Below are 11,173 nucleotides of genomic sequence, written 5' to 3' on the forward strand. Positions count from 1 at the left end.
TTACAGGGAAAGGCTACAAAGCAAAATTGGCAAAGGGAAAAGCTGCATGGGGCAAAATCCAGAGGAAACCAGACCCAAGCTTCCAAGAGTCCTCTCCCAATAGAGTCACACAGGATGCCAAGTCTCAACTCTTAAATAAAACTTCACTTGTTCTTTTCAAAATAAAAACTATCTTTATATTATATATATATAATATATATATATATTTTTTATATATATTATATATATATTATATCCATTTTTTTTTCAATTTTTTCCATTAGCAGAACATTATGGAGTCCACTCCATAGTAGTATATGGATATTTCTCATTCCTACTGACAACTGCATAGCACTCCAATATGGAGATACCATGGTTTATTTAGACAGTGTCCTGTTGATGGACAACTGGTTTATTTCCAATCTTTTGCTATTTACAAAGTATGCCATAATGATTAGCCTTGTGTATACATCACTCATTTTTGCCAATGTATCTTTGTCTTAGATTTTTAGAAATGGGATTGCTGGGTCAAAGAATAAATACATAAGTCATTTTTACAGGACAGGGCCAAATTCCCTCCTGCTATAGAAAACTTCTGAAATGATGCTACCAGCGATCCCCAGTTCCTAGTAAATTGTCCCTTGAGTGCAACTTATAAGAATTATGGGATGTCACTTCCAAGATTAAATTACAAAAGACTGACTTCTGTTTTGCTCTCACACTCTCTATTTCTCTTGCTTGCCCTAATGAAGCAAGCTGCCATGTTGTATGTTGCCCTATGGAAAGGCCCATGTGGCAAAGAACTAGGGCAGCCTCTGGCCAACAGCTAACAAGGAAGTGAGGCCTGCAGAGCAACAATTTGGTAAGTAACTGAATTCTGCAACAGCCATATGAGTGAGCTTGGAAGTGAAAATCCCTCCCCAAACTGAGCCTTGAGATGGCTGCAGGCCTGGCTGACACCTTGATTGCAGCCTTATGAGAGACCCTGAGCCAGAGGACCCAGCAAACCTGCACCTGAAATCTCTCCCCACAGAAAGTGAGATATTAAATGTGTTGTCTTAAGCTGTTAAATTTTGGCATAATTTCTCATGCAGCATTAGTTAACAGCTATACCTGCATCGGGGTTGTGCTATGTATACTCTTAACCATTAGATGAGTGTAGGGAAAGTAGAATGCTGATTAATTGATTAATGATGAGGTCAACTGATGAGGTCAGTTGGCCAATGGTCTTGAGCAGCATTGTGTGGGACTCTAGCTCTGGCTTTGCCCTGTTCTCCATTTCATCAGTGGTTTGGGTGGCTCATCATGCACATGGTGGAAAAATACTCAGAACCAGAGGGTCCTCAACCAACTGAAACAATGACCAAACTGTTTGGATTGTCATATGAACTACTTATAAGCTTGACAACATGCTTTGTGGGGAACTACAGGGAGCTATAGAGGAGGCTGGGAGCCAGAAGGCCTTGCACCCCACTGCTATGAACAGGACCTCAGAGAGTGTCCTGGCCCCAAGCCAAGAATGGGATTAAGTTAGGGCTATCAGATGGCACAGAAGTAAATAGAGAAAGGTAAGGAATGATGTCTATCAAATCCCCCGAAAAGAGAAAAGGATTGCAAGGGAGTGAAGGGCATTTTCAATTATTGTTCTTTGTCTATCCTCAAAAAAGATTTCTTCGAAATACAGTGACTCAATAAGTCTGCATCTGCCTTTAGCAAGATCTCCAGAGGATTTGTGCCTATACTGAAGTTTGAGAAACTCTGGCCTATATAACTAAAGTAGAATTTTAATTTTTTATAGCAAGCACCTGTTCATGTACTACCTGTGCAATTAAAAGATGTTTTAGAGATGAGATTATAAGAAAATTGAAAAATCAGAGGGGTGATTGACCCACCTGGACTGGGTGGGAAGAATTTAGTTCACTGAGCCAGCCTGGAAGATGATATCCTGCCACATTCCTGAGAGCAGAGGAGCATGTGTCTGAATAAAAGACTCCTGAGAGTTAAGGCAGGGGAGGAAAAGGGGAGAGGTCCAGAACAAGCCCTCCAGATTGAAAGTTCTATTTACGTTCATGAGCAGACAGCTGGCCATGGTAGAGCCTCATAACAGTGTGTAGAATGAAGGAAATGTTAAAAGATCTTAGATCTAGAAGTAACGACAGCAGAAATACTGCAAAAGACTGTCTGTCACTGGACTCACAATTCTAAGGACATCGTGACAGCAAGTAGGAAAAAAAGTAATTCTTCCAGCAATTACCAGCTTCTCCCTTTCTCAGTTCTTTTAGATAAGCCTCCAGCGAGAAGCTGATTTCCAGCTGCATGTAATAAAGAAAAGATTTTTTTCTTTTTTGTTATGTTAAATACAAGCAAATTGATTAAATACAAGACAGCGTCTGATTGCTAGTGATTCGGATGGTAAGGCAGTGGCACCTGCAGATGGTGGAGGAGGGGCAGGAGGGGGAGGAAGCCAATGCAGTGTCAGTCTGAGCCAAGGACACTCAAGGACTAAGTGTGGAGGAGGAAGGATTTGATATCACTTCACCCAGCCTCAAGGTTTGTGAGTCCAGGATGGTAAGGGATGCCAGGAGTTGGCTGTGGACACAGAAGTAGAACCCAGGGCTTCCTCCTTTCTTCACCTTTTTTATCCCCTCCCATTTTTCTCTTCTCACTTCTCAGCTCTCCCTTCTGAGTACCTTTTTCAGTATGTATATTTTACTTCAATAAGAAGTTGTAGGTTTGAGGACGGGGTTTACTTTTGGTTTTGTTGTTTTATATGGGTAAGTATTGAGTAAGTAGAAAGAAAATATTAGTGTAGGTTTTTTAAATGCAGGCAAGGAATGGGAATTTACACTGCAGGATGTGAGCTAAGCCATGGGAATTTAAGAAGGCTAATAAATGAAAGGATTCTAATCAAAGAAGACTTCCAATAGGAGCTGAGCTTTCAGCCAGGCCTTAAAGAAGAAAAGAACCTTGGCAGGTGTAGTAGTTAAGCAATGACTTGGAGCTTGACTTGGAGCAGAGCACTCTAGCCATTGGCCTCATCCTCACCGTGGCACTACTAATCCCATGGAGGGACTCGGAGCTGGAGGAAGTGTGTATATGCTCACCTCCTATTCCAGCAGGGAAAGCCCCTCTCAGAGCCCATATTCTAGAGACCTACTACACAAATGGACAATGGCCAGGCCCTATGTGACAAAGCACTTTGACAGAACCCTTGGCAGTAAACGGTCTGGAAAGCCAAACCACAATCTCTGCAATAAATAATAGACCTAGAATAAGGACGATGTCAATGTCTGCCAGCTTCCTCCCAATCTCCAGCCACTCCTTCCTTTCTTCCAACTCGGGCCCAACCAGAGAAAGCCAAATGTGCTCCCCAACCAATCACAGAGATGCCCCTCTTCTAGTCAGACCCCACTTCAGGGTCCCAGGCAAACACTTGAAGCCTCCCTTTCTTCACCACAAAGCTTTCCCACTGCCTTCCTGCCTTTGAGTCCCTCCCTGCCAAATGCACATGAATAATGGCTGACTTTCTTGCAATTTCTGAATAAACAGTCTCTGTTTGTTCTCATTTGGGTGACCTTAGTTTATTTCCATATGTCCAAGAGAGAATCTGGCCACAAACTGAACATACACATGAAACCAACACCCAAATCAGGAGGTAGAGTCACCCCCTAGAATGCCCCTTGTGGTTCTATCCCTCCCAAAGGTAACCATTCTGACTTTGAACACCAGGGCTCAGTTGCTCGTTTCTGTACTTTTTATATGAACAGAAGCATATGGTGCGAACTTTTTTGTGTATACTGACTTCTTTTGCTCAGTGTCATGTCTGTGAAATGTGTCTTTGTGGTTGTGTGTAGCAATATGTTCATTCATATTCACGGCTATATGCTAGTATTCTACTCTGTGACTTTACCACAACTTACATATCCTCTTTACTGTGGATAGACATGTGGGTTGATTTTAGTTTGAGACTATCATGAACAGTGCAGTTAGAAACATTCATGGTAGATATAAGCTCGTTTCTGTTATAGTCCACATACCCAGGAGTGGAATTGCTGGGTCACAGGTTATGCATGTGTTCAGCTTTAGTAGGTACTGCATTTTCCAAAAGGTTATATACCTATTTACATTCCCCCAAAAGTTCATGAGAATTTCAGTTGTTCTATATTTTCATCAACATTTGATCTTATCAGACCCTTTCATTTTAGCCTTTCTGCTGAGTGTCTTCGTAAATTTATACTTAATAGTTTTCTTATTCCCTATAGGCTCTTTAGTATTACTATTTTCCTAGATTGTGATAATTATTAATAGTATATAACTGATCAAAACAACACTCGTTTCTCTTCCTACCCCCACCCATGCTTCAGGAACACTCTTCTAGACCAGGGGTCTCCAACCCTGGAGCCAGAAACCAGGTTGCACAGTAGGAGGGCAAGCGAGCAAAGCTTCATCTGTATTTGCAGCTGCTCCCCAGCTCTAGCATCATAGCTTCAGCTCCACTTCAGATCATCAGGCATTCAATTCCCATACGAGCACCAGTCCCTAGTGCCAAAAAGTTTGGGGACTGCTGCTCTAGACCATCACTATTGTATTGGAGACAATAGGTGGTAAAAAGGGACTCTTAGAGTCTTTGCTTTATGATTCTGGGTCTCCGAGCCCTTTTCTAGCACTCTGCGCACAGTAGGTACAAAATAAATTTTGTACAAATACATAAAATGATGATATGAAAGCCTGTTTGTCTCCACCACACTTCCTGAGCCATCCCCAACTATTGGAGGATATGCAAGTGTCTTCCTCATTTAAGGCCTTAGACCTGATACAGGAAAACCTTTTAATAAATGATGTCTGTTGAACAAACTGACCTCCAGAGGCCTGGCATTTTTAAGGCTTGTGCTCTTTGCCCTGCCTCATACAGCCTCAGGCCATTGAGCCTACCACAAATACGATGATTGTAGTCATATTGTTATAACATCCCTGAGACTATATTAATTATATATTTCATGTTATTACACTATTATAGCAGGTGGTAGATCTTGGCACACTAAGAAGGGATGTATTAGTGTGAAATCTCACTTTAAAATTGGGTCTTGGGCTCCAGACACCCAATCAGCTATGGGTCATAGGCATAGAGAACAACCAGGTCTGGGGCTCAAAGGTCAGTTTTCCCTTGCATTGTCCCCGGCAGTCCTTCCTCCCATCCAATCTTGAGGACTAGCTGTAAATTGGGTCATAATGGTACCCCTTTCATAGGGACATTGTGAGAATTAAAGGAGTTAATATATATTTAAAGTGCTTAGCCGGGCACACAGTGGGCACACAGTGAAGCGTAGGGTAAGTGGTAGCCCTTTTAGTTACTGCTGTTGTTAGCAGCAGCAGCAGGAATGAGTAATGCTGGGTGACCACGCCCAACAGTACATGTGACCTTCACGGCCCTGGGCTATAGGAAAAAGAGCAGAAGGGTAAGCACAGGAGAATTGTGATTTTCATCTACAGAGAGTTATTGCCTCCAGCCCAGGTTAGAACAGGAACCCTGGACACTACTTTCCCGGGGGTGAGATGGGGGTGGTGTATTCTTGGCCATCAGCTTTGCGGTTGCACTGGCAGAAAGCAAGGGCCTCAAGGCCTGAATGACTCCATCCCTAGGAGACTCCCATGAGAGCAGGAGCCATGCTGTGGAATCTGAATCCAGCCCAGTGGCATTTCTGCCTGCTGGAAGGGGTCTGTCAGAGCCTAGAGGAGGCCCCTGGTGAAATGGGGCAAAGTGCCACAGAACATACTCATCAACTGTCACCTCTCTGAGACAGGGGCAGAAGCCAGAACCTCCAAGGAGCTTGTCAATGGAGGCACCTCGTTTGGTCCCCTCTTCCTAAGACAGGGACATCAGTGCTGCTCACACTCTGAACTGGTTCAAGTGGGATGTCACCCACAGAGACCAAGAAACCAAGAGGGGAATGCCTAATGCTGCCTTAGAGAAAATAGAGGGCTTTTGCCACAAAATCGTCCCCACCCAAGTCTGCCATTTGGTTTTCTGAACCCCTCACTCTCTTACAAAAGGAACCTATATAGAAAAAGGGGAATCGGACAGCAATGAACAAGACTGCCCCTCAGTCCATAATTATTGAAGCTGGTGGTGGGCACATAGGGGTTCTTATTTTATTTTTCTTATATATGTATTTCATATATATTTTTTCCTATATTCTATTTTTGTGTGTGTTTGAAAGTTTGCCATAACAATAACAAAAATGTTTCTTAAAAGAAGCTATGAATATCCAAGGCCTGGCAGGGTAAAGGGCATATTCCTGATCTTTGACTAAAAATTTCTCTAAATCCGATTAGACCTGAGCACATCCAGAAAGGAAATAAAGTGAGGTATGGCATTGGTCTGGCTTCAGTAGGTCATCAAGTAAGGTCCACTGTGTTTCCCAGGGAGAGAGAAGCATCAGCAGCTCTGGAGCTTTGAGAGAAATGTTTCAGCAGTAGAGAAGGTGGAAAGAGATTTATATGTATGTATCTTGGCTGCTAGTGAGTCTGACACAAGCCCAGGATGGCCCAGCCTTTAGCCCAAGGTAAAGTGTGCTTCCCCAAGTCTCTAAGTATAGGGGACTGGGCCCACCGCTGGAGGTGGAGGCCCTCCCTCTCCTCCTTGGGTTCTGGCCTCCATCACCCAGGCCATGGCTGTGAGGGTAACCTGGGCTCCCTCTTACATGCAACAACCTGCAGCTAAGAGCCACGCTCCAAACCCAGTAATCCCGAGATCTGACACATCTCATCAACCACCCTAAGCCCTCCCTTGGCCACAGGCCTCGATACACCAGCCAATTCCCAACCTTGCTTGAAGCTGGCATTTTAGAGGTCTTCAGGTTGACAATAGCCAAAAGACGGATGCCAGTCAATGAAAGCCAAGGCGAGGACTCTGGGTAGCATAATTTGAAAAGTGCTGGGTAGGTCCCTGAACACTTTCTACACACCTTACCCAAAGGTATCTCCCACACATCGGGGAAGGTACACTTCACCTTGGGCTAAAGGCCGGGCTGGGGCCAGGAGCCTAGTGCCATCTTATATACCGGTCACTGTGCTTGAAATCCCACCACTTAAATAGCATTCTTTGGGGCTACATGTTGCTTTCTTAAGACACTTTTTTCTAAAGATACCCTGGGAGGGAAACACATTAAAACTAGCACCTGTGTATGAATTGTTCACTGACCTGGGTAACTACGAGGGAGGTGGAAGCACAGAGGGCAGGTAAAGAGTAAAGGTGATGGAAGTTGTTCAGACAGCTTGTATAGGGACCACGCCTGGTTTCAAGGTACAGGTTACTGGGTTTGAAATGAGGGTCAAAGAGAAGTCCAGAGGTAGAGGGAATTAAAGGTAGAGGTTGCTGAAGTCCCCTAGTGCAGGGCAAAGAAAGATTGTAGCAGCCAAAACGGAGTGCAGAACCCTGCAGGCTGACAGCCTGTGGGTGGGCCACAGTGACCTCTCACCACCTAATGTCTCCCCAGGGCTGTAGTCCCTACCCCTGTGGAGCCCAGAAGTGGAAGCAGCTCCTGACGCTCCTGTGCATGCCCCTTGTCCAGAGATGGCCACCTGAAAAGAACCCCCTATCCATCTGGGTGCTGGGGGGTACTCCAGCCCCTACCCTGCACAGCTGCCCCAGTGGACGTGCCTTTCTCCCCACTCCCCAACAAATCCCCAAAGCACAGGATAAAGTAAGGGGCAAATAAAAGTGGGGGAGGCAGTAGGCTCTGAGTCTAAAGATGTTGCAAAGTTCTCCAGCCCCTCCAATTTGAATAGTGATAATAACATGTCTCCCACACTTAGTAAATTCCAGGAACCATTCAAAGATTTATGTAGATAAATTCATTTAATTCTCACAACAACACCAGGAGATAGATGATAGATAGATAGATAGATATACATACTTATCTATTTACTTATTTAGCTGAGAAAATACAGGCACAGAGGTTAACGCCTTGCCTAAGAGCACGGAGCAAGAGAGAGGCAGAGTAGAATGCAGACCTCGGCCACCCTATACTACAGAGTTGTACCTTTACCCACTGGGCACTGTGCCTCTCCTGCCCTCATCTCTACCAGGCTGGACAGGGGAGAGGTGGGAGAAGCATTTAGTGGCTACCTGGTCTGGGCCAGTCACTTAACAAACACCTGTATGCTTCAATCTTAGAAGAACCCAGAGAAGGATGAGCTATAATACTCGTAGTCCACATGGGGAAGTAAGACCAGAGAAATCTGATCTTCTGCCCAGGCCACACAGCCCAGGAAGGGGTGGAACTGAAAAACAAACTTTGGCCTGAGCTCTGTCCCAAAGGTCCCCTCCACAGCTCTCATAGGGATGGGGACCAGGAGAGAAGGAAAGGGAAAGGGGTGAGAAGGCTGGAAAGAAGCTCTGGAGGGTGTCCTCAGCACCAGCAGCTGCCTCAGGCTTCCCCAGGGTCCACAGGAACCTCCAGACCTCCTCCCCAGCCTTGCATGGGTGGAGAACCAAAGAGGCAGAGGACCATAAGCAGCTCCAGTGCTCTCCAGGGTGCTCTCCAGGGCAGTGGGCTCAGGCTTGGCCACTAGGAGTGAGGAGCAAGGTCCTGTGGGTCCCCTACCCCAGATATGCGCTGTCCACTGCCAGGGACCAGGGCAGGATGGGAGGCATTGCTGACTCCTTGCACCCTCCAGCAGCACCTACTGATTCGTGGGCTCGGGCAAACAGGGATAAGGCCTGGACGGAGGCACCTCCTCCAGAGGACAAGGGCAATAATCCAAATTGCTGGGCGGACAAAGTCTGGCACACGCAGGGCAGCCCAGGGCCCAGAAAGCTGAGAGAGCTGCAGAGTGCATGAGCTGGGACGAAAATGCTGCCTCCCAAGACTGTCAATGGTGGCGTGGCCTCCGGCCAGGCCTGTAGCCCCCTGGCTCCGCTCTGACCCAGCCTCCAGCGGGCAGGACCAGCTCCGTGGCTGGGGCTGGATGTACTGGGGAAGACAAGTGGCGGGGAGGACCAAGGTGCTTCACTGAAGTGGGCGCCGCCGGTATAGCATAGCCACGACTGCAGCCAGGAGCACCCCGGCCACAGCCACCCCAAGCCACGGAACCCAGGGGGGCGTCCCAACACACAGGGACTGCTTCTCTGCCTGGGGCTGCAGGGCAGAAGGTGGCCTGGGGCTGCCCTCTAGGAGGTCGGGGCTGGGAGCCTCAACCACATGCAACCTAAGGGCATCCACCGACACGTACTCATTCTCCTCTGGGGCGTTGTCAGGTCCTGCACCCAACGTGTCACTGTAGCTGATGGCAAGGTCCGCAGAGCAGCCAGAGAATGGCTGGCTACTCATGCAGGATTCCAGCCTGCCTGGCTTGCTCAGCTCTGGCTCCAAGCCCAAACTGTCACAACTGCTGTCTGCATAAGGTGAGCTGCCTCCAGCGGTGGCACCTGTGGGCACTGGAGACACTGGAGTGTCCTGGTCAAGAAAGAAGAGTATGGATGGGACTGGAGATAGCAAGGGGACAAGCCAGGTTGGGCAGCCCCATTCCTTGGCCAGGGCATGAACTAATACCCTAACCCTGCAATTCCCAGCCCATAATGCCCATGAGGCCACCCTCTCTTGGGGATTCAAACCAGTGATGATGGTACAGGAAGGCAGTAGGGGAGGAGGAGACCCAGGCGCTACAACAGCACCAGCGGTGACCTCCTCCAGGGCAGCCATCTCCCTGCCTAGGAGCTTAGCCCCACCCCCTCAGAGCCCTTGGTGGTGTGTGGCCCCATCCTGCATCACATTTGGCCTGGGCCTTAGGGCCATGGAGTGGTTGGCCACAGTACCCAAGGGGCCCCCTGGACTTGGTTCTTCTGGGCAGACAGAAGTAATAAGATTAGATGTGCAGACTTAGATGGGCAGCTCAGAAGTGGGGCACTGCTGGATCAGAGCGGCTACCCAGGCTGGACGGGCTAGGGCTGTTGTCTGTAAAACTCTGGTCATGGAGGGACAAGCTAAATATCCCAGTGGTGAAGAGCAAAGTGTTGAGGCACACAAGCCACCCTGCTCTACCCCTCACTGCTCCCTTGTTTGCAAAATGGCGCTGCAAACTTACCAGCGAGCTGTGAGCTCTAAATGGGTTAATAGACGTGACCAATGGGGGTGGCCCACCACGCCTGACCCTCCTGAGGTATCCACACTTAAGAGTTCTAATGGTTATTATTACTCTAAAGGGCATGGTGTAGGGTCTGGATGAGGCTGCTTCTCAGCTGTCCCTACACCTTCAAAAAGGCTCTGGACCAGCCCAGGCTGGAAACAGAATGAAAACTAGGAAGGGTCCAACCAAGGACAGGGCTAGGGAGGGGCCTGGGTCACTACTAGAAGGGGTAAGGACTTACCTCCAGGCAACTGTTGCTGCTCCTAATGGTGGGTGCTGTGTTGGCAGGCACCTTGCTGGGCACTGTGCTCATGGGCATCCTGTGGTCAGACACCAAGCCAGTAGGCACCTTGGGTGGCACTGTGCCAGTACGCATTGAGTTGACAGGCAGTTTGGATGGTGCCAGACCGGTGAGCACATTAGTGGGCATTACACCAGGGGGCTTTGAGCTGGTGGGCAACTTGGATGGAATTGTGCTGGTAAATGCAGAGTGGGAGGGCACCTTGGAGGGTGCCGTGCTGGTGGTCATAGAGTTGGTGGGCACCCCTGCCCCAGTGGAAGAGATAGCGGCCTTAGCCTGGTCACCAGCACCCCTTGCAGAGGCCAAGCCAGTGGAGGAGGTGGAGGAAGTGCCAGTAGACAGAACTGACACTGGGGGGCCAGGCAAGCAGCTTGCCCTGGGGGCGGAACGGGCCAGCGGCTGGAAGGAGACAGTCGGAGACACAGGCCCACCAGGTGATGTGAGGCTGGAAACTCGGCCTGCAGGTGGCAAAACAAAAGGGGAAACACGGACCCACAGGAGTGTTACCTGAAAATCACAGTCTCCCTGGGATCAGAGGGCTAGAGAAGGGTCCCTCTGCTCCTACTCACACCACCTCTATGGCATCAAGGCCTCTCAACCTCCTACCTGCAGAGAAGTCTCCACAGTCCCTTTGGTTACTGCTCCCAGGCCTGAAGTCTCAATAGGAACATCCTTGGGCCTGTCTATCCTGAGTCCTTGACCTATAGCCCAAGGCTGTTCTCTCACAAGAATGAAATAGTCTGTCTCCCTAATAATTTCTAGGAG

The 11,173-nt window shown here is 48.1% G+C and overlaps 1 protein-coding gene and 1 long non-coding RNA gene across 8 annotated transcripts in view; one reads left to right on the plus strand and one right to left on the minus strand.

Annotated features, from left to right (window-relative positions):
* Positions 1-256: 256 nt before the first annotated feature.
* The window catches only part of LOC120603440 (uncharacterized), a 12,733-nt gene continuing 1,816 nt past the window's right edge, over positions 257-11,173 (plus strand). Inside the window, exon 1 of the long non-coding RNA XR_005653011.1 lies at positions 257-841. This is a non-coding gene — a long non-coding RNA (uncharacterized LOC120603440). The remainder of the gene's footprint in view (positions 842-11,173) is intronic.
* The window catches only part of MAVS (mitochondrial antiviral signaling protein), a 12,314-nt gene continuing 8,935 nt past the window's right edge, over positions 7,795-11,173 (minus strand). For all 7 annotated transcript variants that reach the window (XM_039863795.1, XM_039863799.1, XM_039863802.1 and 4 more), the window contains 2 exons: positions 10,349-10,866; positions 7,795-9,437 (listed from right to left, as the gene is read on the minus strand). In XM_039863795.1, coding sequence (XP_039719729.1) covers positions 8,991-9,437; positions 10,349-10,866 — 965 coding nt within the window. In that variant the 3' untranslated portion in view covers positions 7,795-8,990. The remainder of the gene's footprint in view (positions 9,438-10,348; positions 10,867-11,173) is intronic.

Source organism: Pteropus medius, unplaced genomic scaffold (genome assembly GCF_902729225.1).
Source record: "Pteropus medius unplaced genomic scaffold, Ma_sr-lr_union100, whole genome shotgun sequence".
In the NCBI taxonomy this organism is placed as follows: domain Eukaryota; kingdom Metazoa; phylum Chordata; class Mammalia; order Chiroptera; family Pteropodidae; genus Pteropus; species Pteropus medius.